Source organism: Watersipora subatra, chromosome 2 (genome assembly GCF_963576615.1).
Source record: "Watersipora subatra chromosome 2, tzWatSuba1.1, whole genome shotgun sequence".
Lineage (NCBI taxonomy): Eukaryota > Metazoa > Bryozoa > Gymnolaemata > Cheilostomatida > Watersiporidae > Watersipora > Watersipora subatra.
Genome location: NC_088709.1, coordinates 42,804,896 through 42,818,813, shown reverse-complemented (window position 1 = coordinate 42,818,813; position 13,918 = coordinate 42,804,896). Strand labels below are relative to the sequence as shown.

The 13,918-nt window shown below is 35.9% G+C and overlaps 1 protein-coding gene across 1 annotated transcript; it reads right to left on the bottom strand.

Annotated features, from left to right (window-relative positions):
* Nucleotides 1-10,244: 10,244 nt before the first annotated feature.
* Nucleotides 10,245-11,648, bottom strand: LOC137387839 (uncharacterized). The gene has a single exon (XM_068074353.1). The coding sequence runs from the start codon at nt 11,580-11,582 to the stop codon at nt 10,635-10,637; it is 948 nt and encodes a 315-aa protein (XP_067930454.1). The 5' UTR covers nt 11,583-11,648; the 3' UTR covers nt 10,245-10,634.
* Nucleotides 11,649-13,918: the final 2,270 nt, after the last annotated feature.

The window sequence follows — 13,918 nt, the reverse complement described above, 5'->3', positions numbered from 1 at the left end:
AGTGTGTCCAGGAAGTCGCCTTGAAGGGTTTGTTCAGGAAGTAGACTTGAGGGGTGTGTTCAGGAAGTGGACATGAGGGGTGTGTTCAGTCAGTGAGCTTAAAGAGTGTGTACAGGAAGTGAACTTGAGAGGTTAGTATAGTACCAAGAGTTGAGGGATGTGTCTAGTAGGTAGACTTAAAGAGTGTGTACAGGAAGTGAACTTGAGAGGTTAGTATAGTACCAAGAGTTGAGGGATGTGTCTAGTAGGTAGACTTAAAGAGTGAGAACAGGAAGTGAACTTGAGAGGTTAGTGTAGTACCTAGAGTTAAGGGATTGTGTCTAGTAGGTAGACCTAAAGAGTGTGTACAGGAAGTGAACTTGAGAGGTTAGTATAGTACCAAGAGTTGAGGGATGTGTCTAGTAGGTAGACTTAAAGAGTGAGAACAGGAAGTGAACTTGAGAGGTTAGTGTAGTACCTAGAGTTAAGGGATTGTGTCTAGTAGGTAGACCTAAAGAGTGTGTACAGGAAGTGAACTTGAGAGGTTAGTATAGTACCAAGAGTTGAGGGATGTGTCTAATAGGTAGACTTAAAAAGTGTACGCAGTAAATGGACATTCAATACAAAAGCCACAAAACACTTTAGGTTGGTTTTTTCCTCCTGGCTGTTTAGTCCGATTATAATTTCCTAGGCAATACTATTATCAGCAACAACTAGGTACGTGAATACATAGTTGTTACAATATTATATAAAATGTTTACATATATGTAGATATAATATATCATATCGTTGGCATTTCTATTGAGTAAATGCTTATATTAGACAGTATTTTTACTTACTTTCTGATCTACTCATTGTCAGAGTAGGTTGTGATCAGTACAAAACTCCTAACTACACATTGATAAATACTGAATGATACGCAGATGTGAAATTTATTGCAGTTGCAAATTGTTGCAAGGATATCTCTGTAGTTGCATTTGCAGTGCAGTCGCAAACACAATTGTATGATGCGACTGCTAGTCCAATTTGAGTACTGTATGAGTGGGCACACAAATTGATCGCAATCAGCATGTAGTATATAACTGAATTGAGAATCTATCAAGGCTTTAATATATAATGCTAATGATAATGCAATACAAAGAGCCTGAGTTCATCAGAATTGTTTTAATACCTAGTTTCATATTCCAAAATGATATATAGGAGTTTGTGATTTGGTCAATGATTTGTCGGTGGTAATTACGAAGTAGTAAGTTTTGAAGAAGGTGCATTCGCAGTATGAATTAACTCCTGGTTTTCAAGTAATGCGGTGTGTGCATAATCACGCAGTAAATCGCAGTGGCCAATATTTAGTAAGAGGGCAGTTACAGTAGCAGTAAATGTCTACTGCGTGTTACGAAGTAGTAACTCACTGCAAAATTACTGTGCACTGTTCTTTAGGAAACAACAGAGCTCATGGTCAACGACTAATATTTACATTGGATGAGGTGAAAGAACTTTATGTCCAATCTGCCGAAACTCCTTTTAATCTACATGTATTTTTATGATAAATCTAATATGATCTCGTCTTCCATTCTTTATTTCATAAATGAGACAGGAGCAGATAACTCTCTGCTTTCAGGATTCTTCCAAGTTGAAGTTAAAGTTGCAAACTCAAACAGGATTCCTTCAAAAATTATACTTCAGATTTTCTACTTACTTGCACTTACGACTTTCACCATCTCTTTATCCGCTTCGTTACCACAATAAAAATATATCGTCATTTGACCAATAAAATATCCAATGATTTAACCAGCATTTGAGGATGTCTAACTTGAGAAATTCACAATATCTGCAAGTAAGGTCAGTTGCGATGGCCATTTTTTAGGGTATCCTGCCTGATTTGCTTTCTATCTTCTCCCATACTCAGTTACTCTTGTTCTAATAACACTACTAGCCTATGTTGCAGGTATGACTGTTTCTGTGCAATACATAGCTGTCAATTAGCGTGTAACAATATTTTCAAACAAACAACTGTTCTTAGCAGTAGTTTGTTAGAGTGACTAAAAATTATAGGTAGAATCTGTTCTAGTATTGACTTTTTTCCTCACATAAATTTCCCCCATTGCTACATTGGAGTTGTCTTCTTCAAAAGGGTATATTCCGTTAGCAATGAATTGAAGAATATGATATAACAGCTTGTAACCATCAGTCTAGTATTCAGGTGCTCTTAATGCTGCAACAGACCATATAGCTTTTGGTTGTGGAAAATATGCACAAATAATATTGAACGCTAGGTTTTGCATTGTTAGAATATTCAGCAAAATATTTGCAAAATGCCCCTGGCTTAGCTGCATATATCAACTGAAAGAAAAATCAACAACTTAGCCATCAAAGAAACACATCAGGCTCACAAGTTCTTCTAGTATAGATAGCGTGTCAATGGGTGCGCTGCACTGGGTAACCAACTAAGAAATAACCACTATGTGGTAGGCCTATCTGGTACTATCGTTCAGACATCCAACATTGTTAGCACTTGCTAGTTCAGCCTGTTATATGATTATTGTCTCTTGATGTACCACATACCAATTGAAAGAAAAGTCGAAAAATTACCTTCTGGCCGAGATGCACCAGTTCACTATTTCTTTCAGTACTAGTTTACCTTGTTTACATGTGGTTAATGAGGTAAACATTTATTACATAAGTGCACTAATAAACCTAAACTATTTTCTTGTTGAAACTTTGCTATAATATCGATTCAATTTTGTATAGTGCAATCTATGTTTGGCAGCTGCTATAGTATTTTGTTATCTGCCAGTCATCCAAAATTATTAGCACTTGCTAGTTAGTTTGTTTGTGATCATTGTCACTCCATGTACCATTAGTGCAACAGCAAAAAAACATGCCAAAAGAATCTTGTGTTGTGTACAAATGTACAAACAACACAACGAAGCTATTGCAGCCCAAAAAAGAAATCTGTAGAGTTCATCAAACATTGCAGGGTGTGTATGCAGTATTTCCAGCTATTTTTTAATATTCTACTTGTAATCAAAATTTCAATATTGTTTAGAAATCATTTACATAATATGGTACAAATTTTTATATTTATATATTATTAATTGTCAACTTTTTAGCTTAATTTTAAATTTAATTTCAATAAATAGATAGTGCCAGAGTTATGAAATATTCCTTATATTTTGTTGATTAGTTAGTGCATATGAGAGTGTGACAGTGCCCTGTAAAGGTGCCATTCTAGCATGTTAAAGGTTGACTTGCAACAAAATTCACATTACAGTTATTTGGTATCAAAAGATTCACCATGTCTTACTCTGTTGTGTTGTAGGTGCCAAATATGTAGAAAAGGGATTACAAGCTCTTAAAAGCTCAAAAGCTTAAAAGCTCTTATACCTAATGCTGCGGTAAGTTTGCTCGCTGTCAAGTCTTCGTAATAATTTATCTCTTTAGCATTTGCAGTTATGATGTTAACTAACTATGTTATGAAAACGGCCTATATTTTTAGTTAGTTAGAGTTAGTTTACCTTTTTGGTCACCGAAACAACGAAATAAAATCCCAGGGCTGATACTCCCCCCTAAAAGACCCATTAGGTTCGGCCCAAAATCACATTTTAGGGGGGGTTTTTCAGACCATAGGGCACTGTCAGCGAATTTGCTCCTTTAGGGGGAGTTTCCACAGCCAAGCAAGTAAAAGGGCCCATGCTCATTAAGGTTTTATTTAGCCAAAGTAATACCAAGAAGTTGCACCAAAATTCCAGCCTTCATTTTAATGCAGATTGCATTAAAATCTGCGTGCTTGCTGACGGGAACGTAAGGGAAAAGAGAGAGTCGGCACTGCATCATCTTAGCAACCCTTTAGCAATATATTCAGAATGAATGATATGATATTTCTTTCATTTATATTCATTATGTTTTCCTTTGTAAATGAAAATGATGATCTGATGGTTGATTTTTTGAATCAGTTTTATTAACCCTTTTGCAAGCATAGCGACAACTTATCGTTTTGAGATACTGACGCTAGTGGGCAGACTATTATGTCGCCACACCAACGGTTTTTATAAATTGGTTAGCTAATTGCCTTTTTTAGTTAAATTTTTTTCCAAAAGTAAACTACAATATATTGGTCTATGTTAGCCACAAAAAAAAGCCGTTTGCAGAAAAAAAGATCGTTTTTCCAACATCGTTTTTGATCGTTGATCGTTTTTTATTAAACAAACAAAAGTCCGAAATAAAAACGTATTTAAATGAAATAGGGTATTTTGTTTGTAGTTTTTTCTGCTTTATTAATGCATGAATCATAATGGATGTTTAGCGGGGCGTGGAACCTGGGCACAGACCTGCCATCCCAAGAGTGGGGCAATGCGTGAAATTTGGTTTTGGGGCAATTGATATATCAATGATAGTATATATAAAATTGTGGAAATTGGGGCAAAAATCTCACGCATTTCCATTTTTTCTTTGGGGTGATTGCGTGAGTCTCACGCCCAATGCGTGAGAGTTGGCAGGCATGCCTGGGCACCCTCTAGGGAACTCCCAGTGTTTAGGGGGTGTACTTCCAATTGATCAACCAGGTGATTGGGGGTACAATATCCATCATAGATATAGTAAACCCTAGATATGCGAATAATCAAAACAAGTGAGGCCTATAATTAGCATGACGCATGGTCATGGTGATGTGCAAAGCGAATCAGCTGATCTATCAACTCCTATTGACTTAGCACTAAAACTGCTCAATTTTTCCATAGTTTGTGAATCTGAGACTGCATATTTTATTGAAAATATGTAAAACTTATATGCAGTAATACTTCAACTTACGAGTGCCCTAACGTACGAGAAGCTTGAGGTACGAGCCAGCTTTTAAGCAAGTTTTAGCACTAAAATACGAGCCATATTTGAGATACGAGCACATGAGACAGTTGCCAAGTATGTCGGAGGTGTTTTATGAGAACAGCATCACTTTGTATTTTTCAACTGCTCAGATTATACTTTTGTACCATGTTTTTTGTGCGCGATTTTCAGTGCAGAATGTGAATTAAGAGTACCGTGCGTAGACCGAAAGTTTGCCAGTAAAAGGATAGATAGTGCAAAGAAAAAGCGAATGATAACAATTGATATTAAATGGAAAATTATTGAAAAATATGCAAAAGATGTATGCGTGATTGAGCTTGCTCAACAATATGACAGAAATACATCCACAATTATCAAACACAAGGATTATATTCAAGGCATTTAGTCTGCAAAAGGACTAACCATAGTTTCTAAACGATGCAGCGATCTTCACGACCACTGATGGAGAGACTGCTTAGGTTTTGGATAAAAGACAAACAATTGGCCGGTGACTGCGTAACTGAAACGATGCTACGTAAAATGGCCGGTGCTATCTATCAAGACTATAAAAAATAGACATTCGGACAAGTTGGCTAGCGGTCGTGCATTAACCCTTGGTGACAACACCTGTGTTCGTCCTGATCGCAACACGTTGAAAGGGCGATGAAGGCAAACGTCCTTAGATAGGTTTTTCTTAAAACGGCCAGCTGGTCGTGAAAGCGAAACAAAAGAAAAATTAGCAAACCAGCGAGAAATTTAAAACTATGAACGCCGAAGAAATTTTAATTGCGTTAAGTTAAAGATTAAAGTTTGCTTTTAGGTTTGCTTTTAAGTTTGTCTTTTAAGACTTGGATAAAATTTAAATTTATCAAAGTCAACTGTTGTAATGAAGGATAACTTATCTCTCCCTCTCTGGCAAATGCTAGCGTTAGCCGCTATTGTATGTATTTAATTTTACATTTTAATTAATCACATTTCCTTGCATTATTTTTATTTGTTGCTTTTTGAAAGCATGTGGTAAGTTAGGACAATAACCAACATGTTCTTTCTGTTACAATATATTGTTTTGAGTGTTTTATTTGCATTTTCAAAGTATGAAAACCTATCAATATATATTTAATTATTCTATATATAAATAAATTGCACCAACATGCGAGTAAATTGACATACGAGCTCAGTCTCTGAACGCGTTAAGCTCGTAAGTCGAAGTATGACTGTAATGACTTTGGATGAGAAAGGCAAGAATCTTACACACATGGTAATGAATAATACCAATGATTTAGAAGCTTCTATATCATTGATAATACAAAGAGTGACCAAATAGAAATTAAACTAATAACAAACTAATGAATCAAATGAGATTTAGAAGCAGTTACCTGGACCCCTGTATTAAACACCCATTAGACATGACTTAAAATAACTAGACGAGATAGTTTTTGTCTAAGGTTGGTTGAGCTAGATTCCTGCTTTGAAGCGGCATAGTGTTTTCTGATTTTAGTATAGCGATTTACTATAGTTTTGAGTAGACTGTTGGCATGCACTGTACATGTAAAACCTTGATTGAGGTTATGTAATAAGTCATATGTTATTGTCTGTGATGTTGCTTGTTTGAAAGCTCTCTGTGTGATACCACAGCTCTCCATGTGTGAACGTAGGCACTTTTCTGCAGCAATTCATATTCGGCCTATCAATCTGGTCACCAATCCTCCTCTGTTTTTAACTGAGATTAGGGTTATGTCATCACTATTTCTACTTCCCACTACTTCGACATCGGTCAAAAACTTGATGGCTCATCACATTTGAGTTAGAAAAAATCCTCATCACCGAACTCCTCATCTTCACCTTCCTCAGCTTTTGTCTCTTCTTTCTTTTTCTTTCTAGCCAGAGAATGTAGCCAGGAGTTGGCCAGTTTTTTCAGCCCTGCTCACATCCAGATCAATACAGTTAACATTGGGATTTGGTGTGATATCTGCTTTTATGAACAGTGCTCGAAGTGCAGATCTAAAGCACTGCACATCCGGGTTATTGTTATAGCCACCCTTAGATCGTATTGTGGAAAACAGAATCTCAATGTGATCCTGGTTGATCTTAAAGGTTAGGAAGTAGTTGATGTAAGGGTAGTTGCTGAAAAGATATTGAGCAATGTCATGTACAGATTTGGCTGCTGACTCAAAACCAATGACGAAATGATGATGATTTTCCTATTATTTTCCACTAGCAGCTTTCAGCTTGGTATCTTTAATCGGCATAGATAGCTTATGATATTGTTGAGAACTTCTCGTTTTGAGTTGAAGTTCTGTTTTGTTATGGGCAATTCAGGATATACCTGGGGTGTTGTGGTCTCTTCTGATGACATTTCACTAAGAATTTGGTCTTATTGTTATGTTTATGACTTAAAAACTAGCATGCCAAGCATGCTTTCACCACTAAACTTATTGCTCAAATGAAGGCTTTGATGCTGTGATGCACATCACTACGACGTAACGTCGTGAAAACAACAGCCAATTATAGGCCTCACTTTTGCTCCATTGTATTGATAGCTATTCGCCAATCTAGGGTTTACTATATCTATGATATCCATAATCAAATTGACCAACAACGTGATTGGGGGTACAATATGCAAGTCTGGGCCTATCCAGGTGGGTGTTTCTTTCAGAGTAACAGCCCTGGGAATAAAATAGGTTGACATATAACTATTTGAAAAAACATTTAAAATTAAACTGATAAGTTTTAACTGTTTTGGGATGCTTGTTGTGCAGTAAGTTAAAATTCTTCTCTGATATTAGGTTCACATATGCGGTATAAGTCAGTACTTATTGCATATTGAGCATATTTTGCTTACTCTGTACTTTATATATATCATATATTTTTCTTTTTCTTTTTTACAAGTTCATGTGGGTGCCCTTTACCATCTACTCATTTTAAATTTCCTGTCGACTGTAAAAGACGAGCACAATGGAAATCCTTAGTCAATCGAAAGACATCTTCTAAAAAAGTCTGGTTTCCTTCAAAATATTCTGTTATCTGCAGTAAACATTTCATTGATGGTGCCCCAACAATAATGAATCCATTACCTGCGCTACACATGGACTATTCTCTGTGCAGTATCCCACCGCAAGGTAGAGTCCCAAATGCATTAGTGGCTACAGATAAACATTTTCCTATAATTGATGATGGCAATAAGTCGGATGCCTCTGGTGAAGACTGGCTAGAAGTAACAGGAAGCACTTCACATTGTGATAGACAAGACTCGCTGATTGAAATAGCACCAGCTGAACCTGAATATACGACACTTTTCATCTCAAGACGTTTGAGTAAAAAGTTGAAACCTCTGCAAAGGCGATACTTTAATCAAACACTTGCTTTAAGAAGAAAGATGAATCAGCTAAAACTTTACACCCAGCCCAAATATAAACAAATTCTGAAATCTGATAACATTAACCACATATAAACAAGGTAAACTAGTACTGAGAGAAATAGTGAACTGGTGCATTTCGGCCAAAAATTAATTTTTCAACTTTTCTTTCAATTGGTATGTGGTACATCAAGAGACAATAATCACATAACAGGCTGAATTAGCAAGTGCTAACAACATTGGATGGCTGACCGATAGTACCAGATATCACATAGTGGTTATTTCTTAGTTGGTTACCCAGTGCAGCCACCAATTTACGCTATGTATACTAGAAGAACTTGTGAGCCTGATGTGTTTTCTTTGATGTCTAAGTTGTTGATTTTTCTTTCAGTTGATATATGCAGCTAGGCCAGGGCATTTTACAAATATTTTGCTGAATATTCTAACAATGCAAAATCTAACGTTCAATATTATTTGTGCGTATTTTCCACAACCAAAAGCTATATGGTCTGTTGCAGCATTAAGAGCACCTGAATACTAGACTGATGGTTACAAGCTGTTATATCATATTCTTCAATTCATTGCTAACGGAATATACCCTTTTGAAGAAGACAACTCCAATATAGCAATGGGGGAAATTTATGTGAGGAAAAATGTCTCTAGTATTGTGAGTTGCTAAAGTGATTATAGGATTAATGCAGAGTTGTCTACCCGTCATATAGTGGTCAATGAATTTATCTTCTCACTAATATAATGGTGCATATGTAACTATTACCTACCTAGCCAGTTCGATTGGCAATTTTTGATAGAGCAGCATATATTCAATATGGCCTCCCTATATACAAAACTGAATATAAAGTTGAAGAGATATTACAAGTTGTTAGTGTTTGTAAAGGCAACAGAAAAATTAACTCAGCTAAAAGGAATTATACAATAACATAGAAGTAAGTCTTGGCTACCTACATTGATGAAATGACTTGTTTGTGTGGCCAGCCCATTGGTGACACATATTCAATGAGTTGTTCTGAAATGAACTTCATGCTTGACATCAGCAGAAGTAAAACTAATGAACTCGTCCTGTGATTAGCTAAAATAGTTAGTTATGATGATCTCAATTCAATGTCATCAAGGTCCTATGGGACAAATTGCATCGAACATGCAGTTTCTGATACAAATTGCAGCTCTTCATGAAACATTTCAGATAATCTTTTGAAAAGTTAATATATTTTGCCTATAAGTAACTTTATGTCTAGAACTGGCAGCATTTTTCTACTTTGCTGTTTTCACTGTTGACAAGCATTTGAAAGTATTGATACCAAGTGTAAAAGGTTACATGCATGTATCGCATGCACTTCTGCACTTTCAACAACGACTTTATTGCCCAATGGTTTTCATTTGTGTACTCAGTGAACCCAATTCTTACTCCACTAATAAATTGGCTTGTTGCCAACGGCGCAAACCGGTTTAGCTTAGGCAAGTTTTGGTTTGGGCAAGTTTAGGCAATGGAAGTGTCTCTGCTTGAGCAGCATTGCCTGGTTTGTGATTGGATGGGGAGATCTGTTCAAGTTGGGTGACCAGTCCTGTGTTATTTAGCAGTGTTTTCTTAGTGTTTAGCAATCCACTACCTAGCAATAGCCATCAGTTTACAGCTGAATTTACAGCGAGCAACGTTAGTTATCTCTGAATTGTAATCATTTTATCACATTTTTCTATGAGTAACAGTACTGCGAGTTTGCAGATGGCAAAATGTATGCTTTTATTAATATTATTTCCTTGCCTTTTTAATACATCGTTATTACAATAATTTCTTATGCATTCTGGGAATTGGTGTATTATTATTATTATGTGTATTTGTGAATTAGTGTATTTCTTTTTAATTTTAAGCTATTGTTGCTTTTGATACTTTGTAGATTTTACGGTTTGGTTTGATGATTAATAAACTTAATTACCTACAAATCAGTGCATCAAAACCATCCTACTCGCATTCTACTGAACCTAGCAGGAAACCGCTACACCAAGACTTGTATCAAACTAATAGTCCATCAGTCTGTGAATATTTTGCTAAATAATATTTATCCAATATTTATTATTATAGCAGCTACAAAATAATAAACCATGTCACATAACACAATGATAAAAATATAGCAGTATAACAATATAAATAATAAAGGTATAAAAAGAATAAGAGTGGTTAATAAAGGGTAAAATAAGAGAGTACAGTTTCATTTCTCTGTTCATAAACTAATAGAGTTGTTAGTAACAGGTAGTAGATGAGTCGTGTGTATTTGTGGGAGTGATTGGATAGTTGATATCTCTACACAGACTCTTATAAAACTTTCATCACAATGTAAACATCAAAGTGAATGTATTCTATGTGGCTCTATAATAGCAAATAACCAGCCTATCATAGACTCTCATTCCTGTGTTACCTCTACATTGGCTATGGCAGAGTTTAGCTTGAGAACTTTAGGATGAGTAGTGTCTACCCCAATGTAACTTTATACATTGTCTGTGACTTATTAAAATAATCCAAAGCCTTGGAATACTCACCGAGTCTTTTGTAGACATCTCCAAACCTTTTGTAGCACACAGCAATTCTTACATTGCTGGCATCTGAACCATAAACTTCTTGGTACATAGCTAATGACATGGTGTGGTGTTGCAAAGCCTTTTCATACTCCCCTACCTTACTGCACACTTCTCCAATGGTACTGAGGCACCCAGCTATATCACTATGGTTAGTGTCTGCACCAAATACTTGTTGAAACATAGCTAATGCTTTGCTGCAATAATCTAAGGCTTTTGAGTATTCTCCAATACCTGCGTACGCTTCAGCATAGCCATGGTAGTTTTTAGCAATGTCTGTATGGCCAGCATATGTACCATATACTGCTTGGTACATAATTAATGCTTTTTCATGATGTTCTAGAGACTTTTCATACTCACCCAAATTACTGTAAACTAAGCCGATGTTATTGTAGGAGCCTGCAATGTCACTATGGTTAGTGTTTGCACCATATATAGCTTGCTGCATAGCTAATGACTTTGTATAATATTCTAGAGACTTTTCATACTCACCCAAATCATCGTATACTAAGCCGATGTTATTGTAGGAGTTAGCAATGCCACTATGGTTGGTGTTTTCGCCATATATAGCTTGCCCCATAGCTAATGACTTTGTATAATATTCTAGAGACTTTTTATACTCACCCAAATCACTGTATACTGAGCCAATGTTATTGTAGGAGCTAGCAATGCCACTATGGTTAGAGTTTGCACCATATATAGCTTGCTTCATAGCTAATGACTTTGTATGATATTCTAGAGACTTTTCATACTCACCCAAAATCCTGTATAATAAGCCGATGTTATTGTAGGAGCTAGCAATGTTACTATGGTTGGTGTTTTCGCCATATATAGCTTGCTCCATAGCTAATGACTTTGTATAATATTCTAGAGATTTTTTATACTCACCCAAATCACTGTATACTGAGCCAATGTTATTGTAGGAGCCAGCAATGCCACTATGGTTAGAGTTTGCACCATATATAGCTTGCTTCATAGCTAATGACTTTGTATGATATTCTAGAGACTTTTCATACTCACCCAAAATCCTGTATAATAAGCCGATGTTATTGTAGGAGCTAGCAATGTCACTATGGTCGGTGTTTGCACCATATATAGCTTGCTGCATAGCTAATGACTTTGTATGATATTCTAGAGACTTTTCATACTCACCCAAATCACCGTATACTGAGCCAATGTTAATGTAGGAGATAGCAATGTTACTATGGTTGGTGTTTGCACCATATATAGCTTGCTCCATAGCTAATGACTTTGTATGATATTCTAGAGACTTTTCATACTCACCCAAAATCCTGTATAATAAGCCGATGTTATTGTAGGAGCTAGCAATGTTACTATGGTTGGTGTTTGCACCATATATAGCTTGCTGCATAGCTAATGACTTTGTATAATATTCTAGAGACTTTTCATACTCACCCAAATCACTGTATACTGAGCCAATGTTATTGTAGGAGCTAGCATTGCCACTATGGTTAGAGTTTGCACCATATATAGCTTGCTGCATAGCTAATGACTTTGTATGATATTCTAGAGACTTTTCATACTCACCCAAAATCCTGTATACTAAGCCGATGTTAATGTAGGAGCTAGCAATGTCACTATGGTCGGTGTTTGCACCATATATAGCTTGCTGCATAGATAATGACTTTGTATGATATTCTAAAGACTTTTCATACTCACCCAAATCACTGTATACTGAGCCAATGTTATTGTAGGAGTTAGCAATGTCACTATGGTTAGAGTTTGCACCATATATAGCTTGCTGCATAGCTAATGACTTTGTATGATATTCTAGAGACTTTTCATACTGCCCAAGCCTTCGATATGCAATACCAATGTAGTAATAATCACGGGCTATGCTAGAATCACAAATCTGTCCATGACAATCTACATCTAATTTTAGAGCCATTAGATAATTATCCAGAGCCTCTTTGTAGTCGCACAAGCATTGAAAAAGCCAACCAATGTTGATGTAGGTTGTAGACGCATCCTCATGGTTGCAGTTGGGTCCAAAGGCTAAACTCAATAAGTCAGTTGAACTCTGGTCAGAGGGGTTGCTCAGACTTTTTAAGTTCACCTTTGCCTACAATTTATTCAAGATCTGTGTAATGGATCATAACTCTATGATTATATGCAGCATTGTCTTGCGCTCAAACATAAACCAGTATATTATCAACTAGCTTTCAGCTGTCAGACCCGTACTGAAGCAGCTAAGAAAAGGCATTTATACAATAGGTTAGCCGTTTCATGAAAAAATATTATAGTACACGAGCTTGCCTTAAGGAGTGTTTACAATACCATTATTATTTCTCTTGTAGGAAAAAGCTATATTTTCAAAATCATGAAAAGTTTGGCTAATATTATTGATTAAATGCTACAAAGTTATTTTTGACAGTTTCTATTTGCTCCAAAGTTACACAGCAATTTATTGTTCTGCTATTATAAAATATCTCATGGAAATTCACAGTTCATATGCTGAGCTATGTGTAGGAAACCTGCCTTCCCATACCATTATTAGCCTGCCCAAGCATTTTATAGCCTGCTCAAACATTCTGTAGCCTGCCTGTCAAGGATTTTGTAGCCTGCCTGTTATAAAATTATTTAACCTGTGTAAACATTTGGCAGCCCGCCCAAACACTTGTAGGCTGCCAAGTAATATCTAGCATGCTCAAACTTGTGTAGCCTGCTCAATCATTTCGTAGTCTGCCTGCATTATATTACAATTACGAAGAAGGAAAATGGCTTTTTCTCATGAGCGATTAGGAGTAATCTTACCTTTGACGGTCAGATGCTCAGCACCTTGTAAACTTATAGTAAAAGAAAGAGGACTATTCTTCAATAAACTGAATTTTGTTTCACATGTCAAATGTTGTATATATGTTAAATTGTTGTATGTTGTTTTATATGTTAAATGTTGTAGCAAGCATTCTTATAAAATATCTTGTTTCGTATAACTGTTTTATCTCACACAAAAATAAAGGTAGTTACATATAATATTACCATTTATTATATAAAGTTATGTTTAAAGCTAAATACATATACAATTTTAGTTTTAAATTATCATTTCTGTTTACTCTCATTTCACACTTTCCTTTTACATCCCTTTCACTTTCTTTCTCACGTAAAATACCAGACAGTTTTAGAGATTTAGTTAAAAATTTCACTCATGTTATATTTATT

What these genes read in the sequence shown, in the direction of transcription:
- LOC137387839 (XM_068074353.1), bottom strand. Translation starts at nt 11,582, where the DNA reads ATGGAGCAAGCTATATATGGCGAAAACACCAACCATAGTAACATTGCT.